Source organism: Cervus elaphus, chromosome 4 (assembly GCF_910594005.1).
Source record: "Cervus elaphus chromosome 4, mCerEla1.1, whole genome shotgun sequence".
Classification (NCBI taxonomy): domain Eukaryota; kingdom Metazoa; phylum Chordata; class Mammalia; order Artiodactyla; family Cervidae; genus Cervus; species Cervus elaphus.
In genome coordinates, this window is record NC_057818.1 from 40381480 (window position 1) to 40405115 (window position 23636).

Sequence of the window (23636 nt, forward strand, 5' to 3'; positions counted from 1 at the left end):
TGTGATGTAGGGTGTGCTCTGTCTGCAGACCTGGAACTCATGTCTCCTCTCACCTTCCCCTCACACTAGTCAGCAGTGTGTTCTGATGGTGTGTGTCTCCATGTGTGTTGCAGGCCCTTCTCTGTAGAGCCATCTGTTGGAACTCTTAATGTAGGAGAGTCCATGCAACTGGAAGTGGATTTTGAACCACAGACTGTGGGCAATCACAGTGAAAGACTTATTGTGCATTACGACACAGGTATGCATTATTCTTTGATAAAAGTTCTACATGTTGTGAAAGGTTGGATGAAAAACATGATTAGGCAAAATAGGAAATGGTTATTTTGAATGTGTTAGATTAAAGCTAAGACCCACATGGTGAAGAACTAAAGAGTAAATGCCTCCAGCAGAAATAATGTTGAGCCACATATAAATCCCACCTACCAGCTTCTCCAGTGCTTGAAAGCCTGAGAAATACAGGCTCAGAAGGAAGGGAAGGAACCAGTTATCCAGAAGTTACACTGGTAGACTGAGGTTATTTATATGTAAATGTAAACTTGAAGATAACTTAATATTCCTTGGGCTTTCAGTTTACTGCTGCCTTGGTCTAACATTTAAAAACTATAAACTCCAGTTCAAAATGTTCTTCTGTGTGCCCTCTAGTCTGTGTAAGATCTGGTTATTTAATCCTTAGAATATGCAAATGTCTTACTTAACATCTTACTTAAACCTGGGGCTTTGTTGCTGCTAGCATTTTCTTAAAGGCCTTGCCCTGCATAATAATGAATATTCACTTACTGTTTTTGCAGCTGTTTGGTCTGTGGTCATGTAGATTGCATGTACATTATGCCAGTCTCCAGAGTTGGTTTGCAAATTAATATATGTTACCTTGTTGTTGTTGTTCAGTTGCTAAGTTGCATCTGACTCTTTTGTGGCCCCATGGACTGTATGTAGCCCACCAGGCTCCTCTGTCCTACTATTTATTGTTTTGTGATTTTTCTCACTTTTTCTCATTTCTTCTTTACCCATTTATGTTGATTGACCTAGATTGTCTTCATCAGAAGGGCATTGTAGGGAGAAAAGAGTGCACAGACAGGGAAAAATCAGCAAATAACATCTAGGTCACAGTTCAGAATCGCTGGCTTTGTGGATGTGTCTGAGCAGGACCAATCAAGCCCTTGCTTGAGGACCTGTGGGTAAGTGGTCCTGGCTCCACAAAGCCCAGCATAACAGCAACTAATCATCAGTGGCACAGTCTATATTTATCTTTTCATGTGTCCACAATTCACTGGCTGCTAGCAAGACAGATTTAGCCTGGACTTAGCTTAAGGAGAAGGGGGAAGTTTCAGCCCTGGTAACACAGCGGTGGAAGATTAAAAGCAGAGTCCATAAACCATCATGGATGTCAGTTCTTCAAAGTAGTGCCATTTTAGTCTCCCACTGACAAAGCACGGGAGTTCCATTTGCTTCACACCCTTGCCTGCCCACAGTGTTGTATTGTTCATCTTAGGCATACGGATATATAAAGTGATGTCTTCTAGTGGTTTTAGTTTTTATTTCTCTAATGATTAATGATGTTGGGCACCTTTTCATGTTCTTGCTGGCTTTTAATTTATCTTTTAAAATTGTTTCAAGTCTTTTGCTCATTTTTTTTTTTTTACTGTTTTTCCTTTTATCATTAATTTGTAAGAGTACTTTACAACTTGTTATTCTGAATACTAGTCATCTGTCAAGTGTATGTATTGCTAATCTTCTGTTCCATTCTGTAGATTGCCTTTTTATTTCCCTAATGATATTTCTTGACAAGATGACATTTTTAATTTTGATGAAATCTCTACTATAATTTTTTTTTCTTTTAAGACTAATGCTCTTTGCCTTCTTGCCAAGAAATTGCTGCCTTTTCCAGGATCATGAATATGTTCTCTTGTGTCCATTTTTATAAGGGTAGTAGTTTTAGCTGCTTTGTTTAAACTAATGATTTATCTTTTATTTCATTTTTGAATATGTTTCAGGTGCGGACCATGCTTCTTTATTTTTACCCTGTGGGTTATTAGCTGATCTCCTTTCTATTATTCTGGAATTCCAACTACTTACTATACTATTCTGTTATTTATTCTACTATTTGTCTATTATTTAGTCCTTTTAACCTGTATTTTATGTTTCCCATTTTTTTTGCAGACTTCTCTGAATGCTTCCTATGCATTGTCCCATTCAGTAATTTCTTCTTCAGTGAATACTCATCTGCTGAGTTTTAATTTTTCAATTACTTATAATTATTTTAATTTCTGAAAGTTTATTTGGTTCTGTCAAATCTGATTGCTCTCTACTCTTATTTTTCATATTTTCCTTTTATTTCTTTAACATAGTAAATATAGTTATATTGTATATTTGGTAATTCAGACATACTAAGTCTGCTCATCTATTTATTTGCTTATTTTGTTGTTTGCTGTTTCTTAAGGTTTTCTATCATGGTATCCGGTAGAGGAGGGAAAATGTCTTTTATCCCTCTATCCATTTTGTTTTTTAAGATGTGGCCTCTGTAACAAAGGACAGATTAACAAGAGAAGAACATAAAAATGTATTTAATATAAGTTTTATGTGGTATGTGAGCAGCTGGTAAAGAATCCATCTGCAATGAGGGAGACCTGGGTTCGATCCTTGGTTTGGGAAGATCCCCTGGAGAAGGGAAAGGCCACCACTCCAGTATTCTGGCTAGAGAGTTGGATGGACTGTATATGTATAGTCCATGGGGTTGCACAGAGTTGGACACGACTGAGCAACTTTCTCTTGCAACTTACTTGAGCCTTCATAAGAAATGATCTGAAGAAGTAGTAAAATCTGAATTCTTCATGCTAGGTTCGATGAAGGGCAGAAGGTTGTGGAAAAATGTGATAGGACCAAACAATGTTTGAGCTAAGCATAGTAAATTGAGGGAAACAGTAAGGCCTGTTAATTCAGATTCCTCTTGGTATCCTTCTGTATTTGAAGGTAAACATACTTCTTTCTACCCGGTGTTGAAACATACCTCTCAAATAGAGGATCTTATTACCTGCTTCAGGGGAGGTTAACAAAGTCCCTCTTGCACCTGCCATTTCTTATATTCCTTCAGTTTGATATATTTAATATGTCAAGGTGCCATGTTTTGTGGTAGTATGTTATAGATCCCATCATATCTTATGCCTCTGTGTTTTATAATTTTTGGATTTAGCATTGTCACTTTGGGCAGGCCCTGGACTTTATGTCCTGTCCTAGGCATCCAATGTAATAGTTAAAACAGAGGTTCAAAGGATAACAAAGGCCGGTAGAGCAAAAGACAGCCTTGGCACTAGATTATTTCCTGATATTCTTCATTTTGCTTTAATGTCCTTATTTTCCTATCGGGTTAGTAATCAGTTTTAAAGTAGTTTGAAAAATGTTTTATTGAGTATTTTAGTTATTTCAATCTCTGGTTTAATATGCTGCTTAAAACTGACTCTAATATATGTCTTTTTTCTCCTTATGCAGCTGTATTCATGCAGTAGTTAGACCGCCCATACATCATCAGTAGAATCAAAACCTGAGAGAAGACAGTGAGCATCCAATTTAGTCCCTAGCTTTGTTTGCGCATGGAAAACTGGCATCCTAAGAAATGAAGAGGCTTGCCTGTAGCTGATATCAGTAGTCAGGAGCACAGTTAGAACCCAAACTCAGACTCTCAGCTCTCGAGCGGTGCTTTTTCCTCCATTGTGGATCATCTCCCTAATCTCTTATATTACTGCATACACATTTTTACTCCCTTAATCTGTTGCCTTTAAAATGCAGCTATCTGTACATTCTCCTAGCAGCGCTCAACCTGGATTTTACTTTTATGTAAGTATTTGGATTGCCACACATACTTACATTTATAGTCCCTTGCTAAAGAAAGTGAATATTTGTATGTTAAAATTTAGTCATGCATAGAAAAGTTGAATTCCTACACTGAGGTTCTGGTGTCAGCTTTGATTTTTGAATAAAGTCATTTTCTAAAGATTGCAGACAGAGATAAACTGTCTTGTAGCATTTTCCTTACATGAAAAGAACTGCTGATAAGAATACGCTTTCATCTTTATTGTGGGTTATCAATGACCAGGACTTATAACCTTTCATTAGTGAAAAACAGTAATGACTACCTAAACACAATTAATCACAGAGCTTTTCCAAGCAGCCTTGATCACATTGGCTTGTCATCTCACTAAATAAGCATCTGATTGAACTTTCTGCAGCTGTTTGAAGTATGAATTGATTTGAGGAGGGAAATTTAGCATCATTTTTTCTTCATACTTCTTCAAACAATGTTCCAAGGAGAAACAGTGATGCTCCTCAGCAGGAAGTACTCAATCACTTTTCTAACAGTTGTGTTTATGCCCTTCCATTGCTGGTCTACTTCACTGGATTTAATTATTGATTAAATACAGCTAGGACATGTTGTTTTCTTGACATCCAGAGCTTGAATCAGTGCTCTAGCAATTATGGCAGTCAAGTGTAAATTTCACCAACATCTAATATTTTACTCATTATCATTTTCCTGAATCATATCTCTCCCCTCCTTTTCTCCTGTGTATGCCTTTCCATAGTGAAATCAAGTTTGTTCAAGCAATTGATTGTACCCCAGGGGTGATTTAGTTATATTTTTATTATAGTCAAAAACTAAGAAAGAGCTGAAGTAACTGAAGGTTTTTGCAAACTGCAAACCTCCAGAAGAGATTAGGAATACAGCTTCTCAAGGTTACATTAGTAACAGTGAAATAGAACAAAAACCAAGCTAAAACAAAACCAGAACAACTAGTAAATTAGTTCTATCATTTGATTAAAACTGAGAAGTGAAAATATTGACTATTAGGAGACAAATAGCTGGAGTAGGAAATGGCAACCCATTGCAGTACTCTTGCCTGGAAAATTCCATGGGCAGGAGAGCCTGGAGGGCTACAGTCCATGGGGCTGCAAAGAGTCAGACAAAATTGAGCATGCATGCACACGTGCACAGGAGACAAAGAAATAATTGCTTAACTTTCACACTTTTCAACTGGGTATTGAGAAACTTTATATAATCTAAGGGTTCAAAGGAATATCAGTATTCAGAATAGGCTTAAAAAAGACATAGGTTCTAAAATTTTGGTTACTTGTATAAGCATTAGAAGTAGGAGCATAGCAGTGTTTTTTTCTTTAATGCCTGGTAATGATGCTGTAACTTAGAGCTGACATTACTGGCATAAATAGGAAACAGAGCTAATGCACTTACTCAGCATTTTTTGAAAGTGTTGTGTCTTTTACTAAAGTAGAGATAGTTCAATTCAGGGATCAGAAGTTGGCAAATAGGCTCTTTTCCCCAAAGGTGTGATGATGTATTATTAAATATATAAGCAATCATTAATACTTCACAGAGCAGCTTTATGGTCAGTTGTATATTTTACTCTAATAAAACATGGAGAAAAAATTTTTTTCCTCCTAAAAGCTAATAAATGAGTACCAAATTATGATACAGTAATTGAATGTGATATGCTGTCTTGCAGTTAAAACTGCTAAATAATATACATCTGAATATAACCATGCAGAATTCACTGCTGGTCCAGTGTTTGGGACACTGAGCTTCCACAGCAAGGGGCCCGGATTTGATCTCTAGTCAGGGAAGTAAGATTTCCTGCATGCTGCCAGGTTAGGCCAGAAAGATAAAAAATAAAAAACCCTGCTAACTCACTATACTGCAGACTTACCTGTATGAGCTTTGTGTCAGTTGTGCAATTATTATAATGAATTATAAACATGTGCCATTATAATTACAAAATCTAGCAAAATATCGTTACTGTTAAAAAAAAAAAAGGCAATGTTTTTAACATGGCTTTAGAATCAGTGCAAATATTCCTTGACCTAAGAATATTTTTTTGTCTATATTTTTGTCACAATTTTGTTTTCTTTGCCTCGTATTCCACAGTTTAGGATAGGGAATGGCAGAAGTTAGGATACACTGATGGTTAGAGGTTGTTTAAGTGGAATGTTTTTGAAAATTACATAGCAAGTGAAAAGTCTCAAATCATTAGATGTTAGTGCTTACAGAGAACATCTCTGTAACTCCCTTCTTTTTAAAGGTGAGTAAACTGAGGCTCAGGCTTCTCTGGTGCCCCAGTAGTAAAGAATCTGCTGGCTAATGTAGGAGGCATGGGTTGGATCGTGGGTTGGATCCTGGGTTGGCAAGAGCCCCTGGAGAAGGAAATGGCAACCCACTCCAGTATTCTTGCCTGAGAAATCCCATGGAGAAAGGAGTCTGGCGACCTACAGTCCATGGAGTCACAAAAGAGTCAGACACGACTTAACTGACAAGTAAACAAAAAACTGAAGCCCAGAGGGAGGCATTAAGTGACGGTACATCTAAGTACAGTTGGAACTTGAACCAGCCCTTTGGTTCCCTCTGAGGCCAACAAGTTTTCTAGAATACTACAATATTTTCTATAATAGTATAGTATTAAATTGAGGATCAAATTGCCAACATCCACTGAATCTTAGAAAAAGCAAGATAATTCCAGGAAAACATCTACTTCTGCTTCATTGACTATGCTAAAAAGCCTTTGACTGTGTAGATCACAACAAACTGGAAAATTCTTAAAGGGAAGGGAATATCAGACCACCTTACTGCCTCCTGAGAAACCTGTATGCAGGTCAAGAAGCAACAGAACTGGACATGGAACAATGGACTGGTTCCAGATCAGGAAAGGAGTGCATCAAGGCTGTATATTGTCACCCTGCTTGTTTAACTTATGTGCAAAGTACATTATGCCGAATGCTGGGCTGGATGAAGCAAAAGCTGAATCAAGATGGCCAGGAGAAACATCAATAACCTCAGACATGCAGATGACACCATGCTTATGGCAGAAAGTGAAGAGAAACTAAAGAGCCTTTTGATGAAGGTGAAAGAGGAGAGTGAAAAACCTGGCTTAAAACTCAACATTCAAAAAACTAAGATCATGGCATCTGGTCCCATCACTTCGTAGCAAATAGATGGGGTCACAGTGGAAACAGTGACAGACTTTATTTTCTTGCATTCCAAAATCACTACAGATGGTGACTATAGCCATGAAATTAAAAGATACTTGCTCCTTGGAAGAAAAGCTATGACCAACATAGACAGCATATTAAAAAGCAGAGACATTACTTTGCCAACAAAGGTCCATCTAGTCAAAGCTATGGATTTTCCAGTAGTTATGTGTGGATGTGAAAGTTGGACTATAAAGAAGGCTGAGCATTGAAGAATTGGTGTTTTTGAACTGTGGTGTTGGAGAAGATTTTTGAGATTCCCTTGAACTGCAAGGAGATCAAACCAGTCAATCCTAAAGGAAATCAGTCCTAAGTATTCATTGGAAGGACTGATGTTGAAGCTGGAGCTCTAATACTTTGGCCACCTGATGGGAAGAGCTGACTCATTTGAAAAGACCCTGATGCTGGGAAAGATTGAAGGTGGGAGGAGAAGGGGATGGCAGAGGATGAGATGGTTGGATGGCATCACCAGCTGGATGGACATGAGTTTGAGCAAGTTCCAGGAGATGGTTAATGGACAGGGAAGCCTCGTGTGCTGCAGTCCATGGGGTCGCAGAGTCAGACATGACTGAGCAACTGAACAGCAAAAACAATACTATAAAACTGTAGCATTATGGTATGCTACAATAATAGTATATACTGTTATAATGCTACTACCACTATAATACTATAGTACTATAATACTATTACTACCACCACTACTACTAATCTGCACACTGCCTTCTGCGCAGATTGAGAATACCGATTTTGGCATTGCCAATGACACTGGTGCACTGGGTAAGCCCAGATCAGTTTGCATAATTTGTTTCCTGAACCCTTCAGAGAAGGAGCACTTCTGAAGATGTTTGATTCAGCAGTTAACTTGAGAGGTGAATCTGACCTTGGCGTGATCAGGAGATAAGAAACACTCTTTCCATCAACTTGCTAGTTCCCTAGAGAATCTATGGCTCCGCTCATATATTTTATTTACTGTCCTCCATTGTCTGAAAGTAACTGAAACCACAGAATGAAATGTATTGTGGATATAGCTGGCTTCACATTTTTGGGGCAAACTTAGTTTTGCTCATATTTGTTTTTGCTTGATTGATAGTGGCAGAACTTGCAAAAATAATGAGACCTTCCACAAAATACGTCTTTACTAGAACATAATAAATGACTGTGGCTAACCTCATCTACAGTGACTGCAGAATTCAACCCCTGAAACCGATAAGAAACTATAGTGGTAACAGGCACTCCAAGGGCACAAAAAATACCGTTGGTGAGGTACAGCAACCTTAACCATTCTCCTAGGCTTAACACCCTTTCCGTCTTTCCTATCAATTGTTTAGCTGGGGAGAGGGACCCTCTTTACGGTTGTCTTCATGAAAGTAGATGCGAATAGCAAGTTCTTCAACGGCTATGGAAGCAAGACAAGAGTTATTGCTTCCTTCACTTTGTGATCTGATGACTTTTGGAAGATAATAGTGAAAAAAAATCAATATTAGATGGCTCTTGAAAAGAATACAGTGGCTTTTGTTATATTTCTGGGAAGGAACGTTTTGCAATGAGCAACTTAAACTGATAACATTAGTCTGTCTGACCCCTAGATTTGGATGAAATAAGTAAGCCCTGGAATCTTTTTCCTCAGTTAGATTTTTAAACAATGAAATATGTCAAATAAGTGCAAAAGCACAGAAATAATGTAATCAACAGCCATTACATTTAACACATCTCAACATTTTGCCATATGCTTTTCTTTCAGATGTTGTATAGATAACTAAACTGATTATAGATGTGCAGTTGCTTTGTTATTCTTTTCTAATCTAATTCTCATGTCTTAGTCCTCAGAGGAGCCATGCTGGGTGAATATTAATGCCATTCCTGCATATTACTTATCCATAAACCGTTGTCTTGAGTAGTTTCAAACTTGTTGTAAATGGTATTATGTTGTGTATACCATTTCCCAACTTGACTTTTTCATTCAATATTATGGGGTTTTTTGCTTGTTGAAATACTTTTAAAATTTATCTGGCTGCGCTGGGTCTTAGCTGCAGCATGTGGGGATCTTTAGTTCCCTGACCAGGGAGTGAACCCTGGCCCCCTACATTGGGAGTGTGGAGTCATAGCCACTGCACCACCAGGGAAGTCCTTCAACACTATGTTTTAAAGATTTAAACACATAGATATATAGCTCTGATTCATTTTAACTAATGCAGCATGCTCCAGCACGTGAAAATACTATAGTTTATCTGTACTCCTATTGAATGTTAGGATGTCCCTAGTTTTTTGCTATTATGAACAATGCTGCAGTGAGTATCTTTGTATATGTCTTATGCAGCTGTGTGAGATTATCTTTAGGGATAAATAACTAGAATTGAGATTGCTGAGTTACAGGGCAAATGTATCTTGAGCTTTCAGTTCAGTTCAGTTGCTCAGTCGTGTCCGACTCTCTGCAACCCCATGGACTGCAGCATGCCAGGCCTCCCTGTCCATCACCAACTCCCAGAGTTTACTCAGACTCATCTTGAGCTTTACTGGATATGAAATTTATTGGTCAAGTGGTTGTACCAATCTGTATTTCTATCAGCAGTATATGAAAATTCTTGTTTTTCTACCTACTTGTCAATATACTGACAAAACAGCATTGTCAAATGGTTTGATTTTTGTTAATCTAATGGTTATGAAATGATATCTTCTTTTTTTCTTTTATATCTTTCTCATTACTAATGCTATCCAGCACATTTAAATGTTTCCTGGATGCCCTGTAGTCCTTTTTTTACATCAGAGTTTTGGACGAGTAATGTAATCAGATAGCCAAAAAATAAAGCAATATTTGAAAAGTGCATATTGAAAAGTGCTATTTCCATCCTACCACATTCACCTGACCCTTCTTTCATTTTGTTGGTTTCTTGTATATCTTCCCAGTGTTTTTTTTTTTTTCCCCAGTGTTTTTATACAAATAAATGTAAACTTGAATTCATATTCTTATTTTCCCACATTACACAAAGATAACATACTATTGGGTTGGCAAAAATGTTCATTCGAGTTTTTCTCTAATATGTTATGAAAAAAAACTGAACAAACCTTTTAACCAAACTAATATGTATATTGTTCTAAACCCTGATTTTTCCACTTAATTGTATATCTTGGAGCTCTTTTCACTGGGTACTTCTTAATACCTGCACAGTATTCCACTTTTAGGTGTAAGACAGATTTTTCAACCAGGCTTCTCTTGATAGATGCTCTGTTTTTTCCCAGTCTGTTGTTATAAGGAACAATACTATGAATACTCTTCATCTTGTTCTGAATTATCTGTAGGATAAATCTCTAGAAGTGGGCCATAGGATCGTTTTGTAGTTTGGTTCTAGTATTTGATTCTTTGTGAGTCTGCTTCTGTTTTTGTTGTGTATGCTGTTTTTAACTTACAGAGTATTGTTTCTTTGCATGTCTGGTTATGTTTGACTTTTTAAAAAAAAATGTGGAACAGTTTGAAACATTGGATCAGGTACCTTACTCTAAAGAGAAATGAGTTCTTTTATCTAGGTTTCTGAGGACAAAACCCATTCATAACAACCAAAATCAAGGTTTAAAGTCCTCTAAAAGACATAGGCAGTTCCAGCATAATACTTTTTTTGTGTGTTAACCTCTCCCTTCGATAGGCTTAGGACTTGGATTTCTATGTCTCTTGCCCCCTTCAGAATGATATCTTCTGTGATGAATGATCAAAGAATGATATAACACACATGTATATGTGTGTGTGTATAAAATCAATTAATATATGAAAAGATGTTCAACATCATCTATAATTAGTTAGTTCAGTCACTCAGTCGTGTCCGACTCTTTGCGACCCCATGAACTGCAGCACACCAGGCCTCCCTGTCCATCACCAACTCCCAGAGTCCACCCAAACCCATGTCCATCGAGTCGGTGATGCCATCGAACCATCTTATCCCCTGTCATCCCCTTCTCCTCCTGCCTTCAATCTTTCCCAGCATCAGGGTCTTTTCCAATGAGTCAGCTCTTCACATCAGGTGGCCAAAGTATTGAGGTTTCAGCTTCAACATCAGTCCTTCCAATGAACACCCAGGATTGATCTCCTTTAGGATGGACTGGTTTGATCTCCTTGCAGTCCAAGGGAATCTCAAGAGTCTTCTCCAACACCACCGTTCAAAACCATCAATTCTTCGGCGCTCAGCTTTCTTTATAGTCCAACTCTCACATCCATACATGACTACTGGAAAAACCATAGCCTTGATTAGACGGACCTTTGTTGACAAAGTAATATCTCTGCTTTTTAATATGCTGTCTAGGTTGGTCATAACTTTCCTTCCAAGGAGTAAGCGTCTTTTAATTTCATGGCTGTAATCACCATCTGCAGTGATTTTGGAGCCCAGAAAAATAAAATCAGCCACTGTTTCCCCATCTATTTGTCATGAAGTGATGGGACTGGATGCCATGATCTTAGGTTTCTGAATGTTGAGCTTTAAGCTAACTTTTTCACTCTCCTCTTTCACATTCATCAAGAGGCTCTTTAGTTCTTCTTCACTTTCTGCCATAAGAGTGGTGTCATCTGCATATTTGAGGTTATTGATATTTCTCCTGGCAATCTTGATTCCAGCTTATGCTTCCTCCAGCCCAGCGTTTCTTATGATGTACTCTGCATATAAGTTAAATAAGTAGGGTGACAATATACAGCCTTGACGTACTCCTTTTCCTTTTTGGAACCAGTCTGTTGTTCCATGTCCAGTTCTAACTGTTGCTTCCTGACCTGCATACAGATTTCTCAAGAGGCATGTCAGGTCATCTGGTATTCTTATCTTTTGAAGAATTTTCCACAGTTTATTGTGATCCATAATTAAGATTATGCAAATTAAAGCAACAAGTTTCCACTCATCAGACTGTTAAATTTAACTCATCAAAAAGCAAAAAGGAAGTACATGAAAATGTTAGCAGCTCTTACCTCTAAAAAGCAGGCCGAGGGTTGAGTGAAGGAGAGGAAGATGTGTTCTTTTCATGGTATGTGCTGTTTAGTACTTAAATTTTTAACCCCATGTACATATTTTTTAAATAAAAATGTAACATTTTAGAGGCAAATGCCTAGATACTTAACTTTTTCTTTAAACTTTGTGAAACGTTTTGATGTGTTCAAAGTAATAGGGCCTAAAAAACGTTTGCACTATATAAAGGGCTATCAGTTTACTAAATACCTGTTCAGCTCATACAGTTGTGAATGTAGCGAAATATTTGCTAAAAAAAGTCCGAGTGATTAGGCCTTCTGAGTCCTAATTAAAATGGTAGCAGCACAGATCAACAGACATTCATGATATTTAAGAATTTCCCTTTTCTACCTTGATGTCAGAGTAAGGTACTTGCTGTGACAGTGCAGAGATCAGATAAAATAAATGTTTGTAACTCGTGTCTTCTTGGATGCCCAAGGACATTCATATATCTAGACTCAAGGCAGTTGATGCATCCTGAATGAAATCAAAACTTAAATTACTATGCTGAATAAAGGTGATCTTAGCATTAAAACATTTTAAGTTTTAACCAGTACTTTTGTCTTTCTATTTTTTCCTTTTCATGTAATCACTATCCACCCATAGTATGTATGTATGTGCATGTGTGTTTCATTTTTGTTTTAATTACTGTTGTTAGGAATGTGGTTCCTTTTAAATAGTCAGTTTTCTGTTAATGAAGTTATTAATACCGCCTTTCTGATCCCCTTTGTTTGGACTTAGATCCTCTCATGCTGAGCAGCTCTTCCCAGATGTACTTGGTGCAGTTAATTTAAGAAATCCAGTTTATGCTTGGAATAAAGATGAGGCTAATAGTTACAATTCTAGAACTCAGGTGCCCTCATGGTCAGGTTGTTGGATTTTAAACTATTACAAAGAAGTAAAAGATTGGTAGCACTTACCACAATTCATATTTTATGTATTCTTTTTACAGTAATCAAGAAAGATAGTTTATTTCTCTATAATTGTACCAAACATAACATTTCAGATTTCTGATCATGTCTGATCTCTGATGGGGAAGAGGGGAGAATCAAGTGTCTAATGCTTGTGCAATATTCCCTGACTTCACCATGGGGGGAACATAGCTTAGTAGCATAGTTCTAGAGTAAATCTAAAAGTGCAGTTATACTTTGTTAATATTCTAGGTGAAAAAGTGTTTATATCTCTGTATGGAGCTGCCGTAGACATGAACATAAGGTTGAACAAGAATTCCTTGATCCTTGAGAAAACTTACATATCTCTGGCCAATCAGCGAACTGTAACTATTCACAACCACAGTAACATCATTGCCCATTTCCAGTGGAAGATATTTGCTACCCAGGAAGAGGAAGACCAAGAAAAGTACAGGTTTGTAAGAAAAATCACTATCCATATAATTTGAAGGAACATGAAACATAGTTATGAAAATTCTGTGGCTTTTGTGGTAAGTTTCTAACCAACTCAAACAATGTCAGATATATTATCATTTGGGTTCAGTATACAATGCCCCTTGTTTCATTTAAAGAAACTGGACTGAACTATGTGGAACACAACATTGTCTGTCCTCAGTTAATCTTATCCTGCTTATGTTAATAATTTACCAGTAGCCGGTTTCCTGAATTTTAAAGACCAAATACATCGTTCTTCTCTATTCTCTCAAAACAAATCTACATGTCTTTATTTCTTTTCATAACCCTAACCAGATCAGTCAGTTTTCATAGGGTATCTAAAAGTAATCTCTTTTGGATTGGGATCATTGTGGACTACTTTTTTCCCAGTGAAAAGAAACTTTCAGAAAAGACAAAGAGTGGGGGAAATGAGGGCTTAGATATAATGGCTTTAATAATTTCAGTTTTAGTAGCATTGCTCAATCCTCACTAACTGTATAGTTTAATTGAGGTTTCTTGTTGGTATTTTAATCTGCTGCTTTTTAAAATGATACTTCAGGCAGTGGAGAAAATAAAGTGGAAAGCCAAACTTTTAATTAATCTCATCACTGTTAAGTTTATAATATTTCTCTTTTTTACTGAATCTATCATTGACTCTTTTAAACTCCATTTGCAATTTTAGCTTCCTCCATCCTCCCTGAATTAGCACTTTTGCCGCTTTCATTGGAATTTATTTCAGTCTTTTTTATTTGCCTCTCCATTTTCATTAAAGATTAGCCCCAAGAAGCTTCAAAGCTCTGTTTAACACCAAGTTAGTATGTGATAAAAATAAAAAGTCTTAGGTCTGTGAAGACCAGGCAGAATCCCCCAGCGAGCTGTCCCTAATTGAATCAGAAGGAGCGGTGACGGTGACAGGACACCGCGGACAGAGGCTTTGTCATCCAGACAATGAGCGTTAATCACCGCATTGCCACTGTGCCATCTTTAAAAAGTGAGGAGAGAAAAGCCTTTCCTGCCTAAAAACTTCATGTTGCCTCATGGCATAGAAACACCAGTAGTTTAAAAAGGCAAGAGGAGACCTCTTGTCCATTGCTTCATCGGTACTGATTCTTCAGCTGACATGTATGTACCAACAATCAGAATGGTCCAGGCATGTCCAACGATAAAAACAGAGCAGGTCTAGGTGCAGAAGCAGCAGTAAAGCAGTGTTTCAGTCCCTCCTTGTGCTGTGGACATCATCTTTTGGGGAGATAAGAGTACACACTCTCAGAGGGAAAGTGTTCGTGGCTCAGTCGTGTCCGACTCTTGGCGACCCCATGGACTGTAGCTCACCAGGTTTCTCTGACCATGGGATTCTCTAGGCAAGAATGCTGGCCTGGGTTGCCATTCCCTTCCCCAGGGGATCTTCCCAACTCAGGGATCGAACCTGGGTCTCCTGCATTGCAGGCAGATTCTTTACTGTCTGAGCCACCAGGGAAAATCACCAGAGGGAAAGCCAGCTTTAATTTCAACTATGTCTTTGTGTTTGACCAAATGTATAGGACATGACTGATGCCATACCTATGTCCAAAAGATATGTAAGGAAGTTATTCAGCAGTGAAACTCAGGAAAAATTCAAACCAATTGCTGTCAGAAATTCTAAGAGGTTATAATTTTAACCACACATGAATGGACATTTCTACCCTCCCCCACACTTCTTGTCCCCCCAACACTCATGACCTGATCTCTATTATTATCCTTGAGTCTTATTCTTCCTTTTCTTTTGCATTTTCTCACTTGCTCTTTCTGTTAGATCCTCCTCCTGGATTTGTTTGTTTGTTTGCTTTTTTGTAGCAAGAAAACAATATAATAGAGCATTTTAACCACCACAGTTGGAAGCCCACTTTTATCATCTTGGATCATACCCCTCCCTTAAACAATGAACTTGAAAAGTGCTTCAGAAGGCTAAATAAGAATGTTTTGCTGTGTGTGGGTGACACACAGCAGCATAACTTGTATTGCTACAAACTGGATTGGTTGATCTAAGTGGAGAATGTATTGAATTTCCTGCCCCATCCCCTCTTCCTACCCTTCTCTTAGGGTAAGTTGCCTAACCTCTTATTTGACCAGGTATCTCTCCTCTTCCATGCCTCTCTTGTTTCTTGATACCTTCCCAAGCATGCCACCAAGTTTCATATTATTAGCCGTGGATTCTTGTCCTAGACTAATGAGCAAAATGCCCATCATCTCAAAAAGCAAAGAAAGACGCTGTTCTTTACTGAACATCTGGTTCATGTCTTTGGATAGGTGCCCCTTTCACGGGTGGCTGTTCTCTTGCTGTGAATGTAGATCCTCTTCTTCTCCATGTAACAAACCCTTAGCTTGTCTCTTGGGCTTACATCAGCAACAGATCAAGCAGAATGTTCTTGGATAGCTTTCTTATGGGCCAAGGTTTGCTTGTCTCTAAGAAACAGGAGTGAGATCTTTAGCTTCTGGCATAAATTCTCTCTTGAGCTCCCCAGGAAGACCAGTGCAAGAATCCCTGGAATAATCTTTTTATGTTTGACTCTGCTACTCATAGTGGTGAGCAAGCTCTTTTTTCTCCTCTTCCTTCAGTAACCTCTGTAGTTAAGGTGTAGAGAGAAAGGTTGACTTCTGTCATGAACTTGCAAAATAGGTGATCTAAATGGGCTTTAGGTATACTTTAGGAGATTCACGTTTCCCTTTGCAGTATCCCAGTGACTTAAGATTTTAAAACTTCAGTGTAGATTTTAGATGAATTCAAGAGTCTTCCCACTGCTTTCCAGTTATAATATGGCTTAAAACTCATCCCAAGGCATTCATCTAAGAGGCTGAAACTTGCTGTATGATCACTTTGAGAATTCTAATCCCTTTAGTATTATGGACATCCTCAAGGTCCTATTCTAGCCATCATAGTTTCTTGTTCTCCAGCATCTTGATGCTGAACAAAGGCACATCTGAGCCCTCTACCTTTCTGGCAGTTACTCACTTTCATTCTACGAAGGAAATCTTCCTCTCTGCCTTCCAAAACATGTTGGTATGAACCTTAGGACACACATTCAGATTTGGGGACCTCAGGCTAATCTCAGGCTCCAGACTCTGACAGTGGAGATATCATTTCCCCTAGGAAGAAGTTCTGAACTTATTTTTTTTCCATTTTTTTAAGAATCAGATATAAGAACCTTTGAAAATGATCTTTCGGTTCTCTCTCTTTTCTGACATTTTTGTAGGAGTTACAAAATGATCCCTTCAAAAATTGAGACTGAAATTCCTCCTTACTTCCTCTATCTTGGTCTGAGGGATTATAAAATATGCTACAAGATACTTCCATCCTCATTCTTAATCAAAGTTTATTATTTCCAAAGACAGCATGGGCTTTTGAGGATTTCTGCTCCCCATTTCTCCATCAAGGTCGTGGCCTTTCTCTCAATAACAGCTGCTCTGGTTCTGGATTCACTGTGTACAAGAACACAGAATCCTCAGTGGAGCCCCCTGCCCCGAAAGTGACCAGCATGGATGTGTTCCAAAGCATTACAGTGCTGGAGATGACGTGTTTCTCTAAATAAATCAGTTGTATTTGGGCTTTCAGCCTACCACCCAGGTAGTAACAAATTTAATCTCAGTTGTGTTTGGGGAGCCCTTCCAGGTGGCGCTAGTGGTAAAGAACCCGCCTACCAATGCAGATTAGACATAAGAGACTCTGGTTCGATCCTGGGTCGGGAAGATCCCTGGGAGAAGGAAATGACAACCCACTCCAGTATTCTTGCCTGGAGAATCCCATGGACAGAGGAGCCTGGACGGCTACTGTCCATGGGGTCACAGTCAGACACGACTGAAATGACCTAGCACAGCCTTCCCTTTCCTAGTCATATAAGAACCTAAAGACTTGAGTGGTACTTGGTAAACAGGAAGAGGACCTCTAGTACTTCATTTATAGCACGCATCACAGAGTTACTAATACTCTCTGTCCAGTATCGCACAGTCCATTTGAAGTTGGATGGCTCTGTCCTTTCCATACCGTCTGTGGAGGGGAATGTTTCTGCCAGCCATGATGGCTGAGGTTCTTAGTTTTTAATCTTGGCATTCAATTACCACCTCTTGGGATGCTGCAAAGGATCAGAGTGCAGGTCTCTAGGAACCCAAGATGAGAGGGCAATACTGGTTCAATGCTACTGTACTTGAGACACGCTCTACTCCCCACTGAGTATAGTCCACTGACTGAACTGTAGTTGATGCCTGAAGGTGGTGGATGTTTGGGCTACCAGGCAATTTGCAAAATGGGTTAAATCCATGATTTTACTGAAAGAGAAGGCTAGTGTATTGTTACATTCTGTGATGAGAGGCATCTTCATCTGAAAAATAGAACACCTCTGAGTGCGGGAGACAATGAGTATCAGCCAGACAAGATGGCAAAACAATAGACTGAGGTATATAGAAGTCCTTGTTGGAGTCAACCCAGCTCACAGTGGAGTGACATATTCCCTTCTTACACTCAGCCATGGCTGTAATTCTGCATAGATGGCAGAGAGGAGGACATCGGGTGTCCTCACCCCACTCCCCCCCACTTCTCATTATACAGCTGTCGTGGACTCAAGAGTCCCAACAGCCTGGGAGAAAAGCAGAATTTTTGTGTTGTCCTCTTTTGTTTCAGGGTTGAGTTCATCATACTGCTCAATTCATAAGGCATTATCATCTTTGGTCCATACAAGGCTTTTTATCCCCACACCCCACTCCCATTAACCCTCATATACAAATGTAATGTGTATGAGTCCCATTATTTGTTTAACCAATACTTCAATCTGGTGTATCAAATTTACCCACATTTTTTGTGTTATTGCAAGCACTTTGGTGAACCTCTTTGTTGCTCTTTATTTACATTCATGATTGTTTCTTTAGGATTTGTTCCTAAGGAATAGATATGTATTAATAAGTTCCACTTGGAGGAATACATGGTTTCCTTTCTTCCTGTGTCCTGAGCTGCCTTTAATTTACCTTGACCTGTCCAGCAGTAGAGAAGGGTGGCTGCTCTGGTTACCTTGTGCACTGCTTCCCATCCAGCAAGAAAAAGGGAGCTCACGATGCTTTCTTCATCGGGACCAGAACACACTGAACCCGTTTCTTTGACTTCTTTATGCTGTATGACCCAAGGACCCTGAACACTGAAGCTATTTTAAAAAGAATGATTTGACATTGCTGAGCATGTGGTTTGCATGAAGTCATTCACAAAATAATTGGGGCTAGGACTGGATTTAAGTGACCCTAGCTTCTCACTCAGTATTCACATTACTAAATGTGTCTAAATAATGTCTAAAGACATATTATGAAATAATGTCTCTCACCACTGGTAATACCAGAAAAATGCTGGGAAAATGGTCATGTATCCTTGCTGGGCTTGAAATTCAGTCTTCAGATGAAGTCACAGATGCAAGGAGTTATGTGAGCATACCTTTAGTAATGAGTAGACGGTTGTGGAGGCTGCTTTTCTGACTTATCACAAGGGATATGAAGATCTAGAGAGAGAGAGAAAGGACGTGTCTCCATGTGTAGTCTGAGTATTTTATAACTTGACAGCTTTGTAACTGCCTGGGGTTCATATAGGGAGAAAACTGGCATTTCTTGAGCAACTGCTTTGTTCCAAGAATTACCCCATGTCCTTGATCACTTTTAATTCTCAGCACATCTTTATGATGGAGGATCTCCTATTCTTTCCATTTTGTTGATGAAGGCACTGAGGCTTAGAGGACTTAAGTAACTCCTGAAGTCACAGAGTGAGTAAATAAAGAGTAGAATTATTATCAAAACCTGGTCTTTGCTGACTCCAGATTCTGTTCTGTAGGTAATAACGGCTAGGAAAGAATTCAAGCTAAGCAAGTTTAGAAGAAACAAAAAATTGCCCTTGAAGTGTGAGAGGCAGGGTAGATGTTAAATACTGAAAAAACATCCTGGAAAACACAATTACCTAAAGGAAAATATTTGTGCAAATATCTGTAAGGGCTCAGGAGTAAGCAAGTGAGCATTGAGTAGGTTAGGAAGCCTGGGAGACTTCTTGAAGGAAACAAATTGAAGTTCTCCAGAGAATAAGGTATAAGGTCTCTCAACTGGTATATTACATCTCAGGCAAGGAAGGACCACCCCAAGGTCATGGGTGAGAATATTCCCAACAGGATGGGCTGGAGGGGAGCCCTTTACAGTGTTCTTCATGGAAGTACCAGAATGAAACACATGTTTCTTCTTTTTTTTTTTTAGGATCTGTGATGATCTTAGCAAAAAGGAAAAGAGTGAAACCGATGAGTTTCTTGAAGAGTGCATTGCTGATCCTTCTCTCCGACAGCGTCTTTCCATTCTCTCCCGCACTTTTGAGAATCAGAGAAAGCTGGTTCAGGCAGACAGCATGCTCTTCTTGAATACCATTTTCACTATTGAGCCTCTGGTAAGCACCTAAATACAATAAACCTTGCAATAAACGTAGTGGGGAAGCAGGGCTTAATGTGATGTGAATACTCACTCTGAGATTGATAATGGTGTGATCCAAGAGCGTAAAGATTCCATTGAGGGACCTCATTGTCATTATGTGACAGTGAATGAAGGTTAATGGTTAGAACACTCAGAGGTGACATTTATAGAGGTCGCACTCTATGTACCAGTTGCTGATAAGCCCTTCATACATGATACCTACTTTATCTCATTTATATATATGTTATTATCAGTTGTAATTAGTCTCCCATTCTACAGATGAGGAAATTAAGAATTAGAGAAATTTGATAACTTACTCAAGGTCAAGCAATTAGTGTTAGTAGTTAGAAATTTATCCCTGATTGGCCTCATTCTAGAGCAGGGTTTCTCAGCATCTTTACTATTGATATTTGGGGCTGGATAATTCTTTGTCCTGTATACTGTAGGATATTTTAATAGCAGCTCTGACTTTTACCCATTGGATGCTAGTTGCAAGAACCAAATATCCATCCAGATGTCAGATGTCCTCTGGTGGGCATAATCATTTGAGTGGAAAGCTGTTTTGTCCTTAATTCACTCAATAAATACTATTGACTGCATGTTCTGTACCAGGCATTGTGTACTGGGCGTTGATGAACAAAACAGACATAGTCCTTGACCTCACTGTCCAACTACTGACACCTGAGCTAGAGTTAGAACAGAATCTGTCTGATTCCACAGACTAAATTCTCTTTTTTTTTAAGGTATGCAGTGTAGTGAATTGGTATGTTTATAGATGGTACTCCATTTAAAGTTATTACAAAATAATGACTATAACTCCCTGTGCTGTGCAATATATCCTTGTTTCTCATCCTTTTATACACAGTAGTTTGTATCTCTTAATTCCATACCCCTATCTTGCCCCTCCCCACTCCCTCTTCCTACTGATATCCACTAATTTGTTTTCTATACCCGTGAGTCTGTTTCTATGTTGCTGTATATATTTGTTTTATTTTTCAGGTTCCACATGTAAGCGATAACATAGTATTTGTTGTCTCCATCTGACTTATTTCACTAATCATAATACTTTCTTGGTCTATCCACTTGTTGTAAATGGCAGAATTTCATTCTTTTTTATGGCAGAGGAAAACAATAGAATGGGAAAGACTAGAGATCTCTTCAAGAAAATTAGAGATACCAAGGGAGCATTTCATGCAAAAATGGGCACAATAAAGGACAGAAACAGTATGGACCTAACAGAAGCAGAAGATATTAAGAAGAGGTGGCAAGAATACAGAAGAACTATACAAAAAAGATCTTCATGACCCAGATAACCATGATGGTGTGATCACTCACCTAGAGCCAGACATCCTGGAGCCTGAAGTCACGTGGGCCTTACTTAGTAAGCATCACTGTGAACAAAGCTAGTGGAGGTGGTGGAATTCCAGTTGAGCGATTTCAAATCCTAAAAGATGATGCTGTGAAAGTGCTGCACTCAATATGCCAGCAAATTTGGAACACTCAGCAGTGGCCACAAGACCGGAAAAGGTCAGTTTTCATTCCAATCCCAAGATAGACAATGCCAAAGAATGTTCAAACTACTGCACAATTGCGCTCATCTCACACACTAGCAAAAAATACTGAAAATTCTCCAAGCTAGGCTTCAACAGTACGTGAACTGAGAACTCCAAGATGTTCAAGCTGGATTTAGAAAAAGCAGAGGAATATTCCATTGTGTATATGTACCACAGCTTCCTTATCCATTTGTCTGCTGATGGGCATCTAGGTTGCTTCCATGTCCTGGCTATTATAAACAGTGCTGCGATGAACATTGGGGAACACGTGTCTCTTTCAGATCTGGTTTCCTGGGTGTGTATGCCCAGGAGTGGGATTGCTGGGTCATATGGCAGTTCTATTTCCAGTTTTTTAAGAAATCTCCATACTGTTCTCCATAGTGGCTGTACTAGTTTGCATTCCCACCAACAGTGTAAGAGGGTTCCCTTTTCTCCACACCCTCTCCAGCATTTATTGCTTGTAGACTTTTGGATAGCAGCCATCCTGACTGGCGTGTAATGGTACCTCATTGTGGTTTTGATTTGCATTTCTCTGATAATGAGTGATGTTGAGCATCTTTTCATGTGTTTGTTAGCCATCTGTATGTCTTCTTTGGAGAAATGTCTGTTTAGTTCTTTGGCCCATTTTTTGATTGGGTCATTTATTTTTCTGGAATTGAGCTTCAGGAGTTGCTTGTATATTTTTGAGATTAATCCTTTGTCTGTTTCTTCGTTTGCTATTATTTTCTCCCAATCTGAGGGCTGTCTTTTCACCTTGCTTATAGTTTCCTTTGTTGTGCAAAAGCTTTTAAGTTTCATTAGGTCCCATTTGTTTAGTTTTGCTTTTATTTCCAATATTCTGGAGGTGAGTCATAGAGGATCTATTTGAATCAGTTCTAATGAGATGGATGAAACTGGAGCCCATTATACAGAGTGAAGTAAGCCAGAAAGATAAAGACCAATACAGTATACTAATGCATATATGTGGAATTTAAAACGATGGTAACGATAACCCTATATGCAAAACAGAAAAAGAGACACAGATGTACAGAACAGACTTTCGGACTCTGTGGGAGAAGGAGAGCGTGGGATGTTCTGAGAGAACAGCATTGAAACAAGTATACTATCAAGGGTGAAACAGATCACCAGCCCAGGTTGGATGCATGAGACAAGTGCTCAGGGCTGATGCACTGGGAAGACCCAGAGGGATGGGGTGGGGAGGGAGGTGGGAGGGGGGCGGATGGGGAACACATGTAAATCCATCGCTGATTCATGTCAGTGTATGGCAAAAACCACGACAATATTGTAAAGTAATTAGCCCCCAACTAATAAAAATAAATGAAAAAAAAGAAAAAGCAGAGGAACCAGAGATCAAATTGCCAACAACTGTTGGATCACAGAAAAAACAAGAGAGTTCCAGAAAAACATCTACTTCTGCTTCATTGACTATGCTAAAGCCTTTGACTGTGTGGATCGCATCAAACTGTGGAAAATTCTTCAAGAGATGGGAATACCAGACCACCTCACCTGTCTCCTGAGAAATCTGTATGTAGGTCAAGAAGAAACAGTTAGAACCAGATGTGGAACAACAAACTGGTTCCAAATTGGGAAAGGAGTATACCAAGGCTATATATTGTCACCCTGCTTATTTAACTTATATGCAGAGTACATAATGAGAAATGCCAGACTGGATGAAACACAAGCTGGAATCAGTATTACTGCAAGAAATATCAATAACCCCAGTTACAAAGATGACACCACCCTTATGGCAGAAAACAATGAGGAACTAAAGAGCCTCTTGATGAAAGTGAAAGAGGAGAGTAAAAAATCTGGCTTAAAACTCAACATTCAAAAAGCTAAGATCATGGCATCCAGTCCCATCACTTCATGGCAAATAGATGGGGAAACAATGGAAACTGTGGCAGACTTTACTTTCTTGGGCTCCAAAGTCACTGCAGATGGTGACTGCAGCTATGAAATTAAAAGACGCTTGCTCCCTGGAAGAAAAGCTATAACCTACCTAGACAGTGTATTAAAAAGCAGAGAGATTACTTTGCCTACAAAGGTCTGTCTAGTCAAAGCTATCATTTTTCCAGTAGTCATGTATGGGTGTGAGAGCTATGCCATAAAGAAAACTAACCGCTGAAAAAATTGATGCTTTTGAACTATGGTGTTGGAGAAGACTCTTGAGAGTCCGTTGGACTGCGAGGTGATCAAACCAGTCAATCCTAAAGGAAATTGGTCCTGAATATTCATTGGAAGGATTG

The 23636-nt window shown here is 38.8% G+C and overlaps 1 protein-coding gene across 1 annotated transcript in view; it reads left to right on the forward strand.

The window, feature by feature from the left end:
- The window catches only part of HYDIN (HYDIN axonemal central pair apparatus protein), a 348507-nt gene that overhangs the window by 72340 nt on the left and 252531 nt on the right, over positions 1-23636 (forward strand). Inside the window, 3 exon segments of the mRNA XM_043899028.1 lie at positions 114-238; positions 13163-13364; positions 19631-19814. Of these exon segments, the coding sequence (XP_043754963.1) occupies positions 114-238; positions 13163-13364; positions 19631-19814 (511 nt within the window).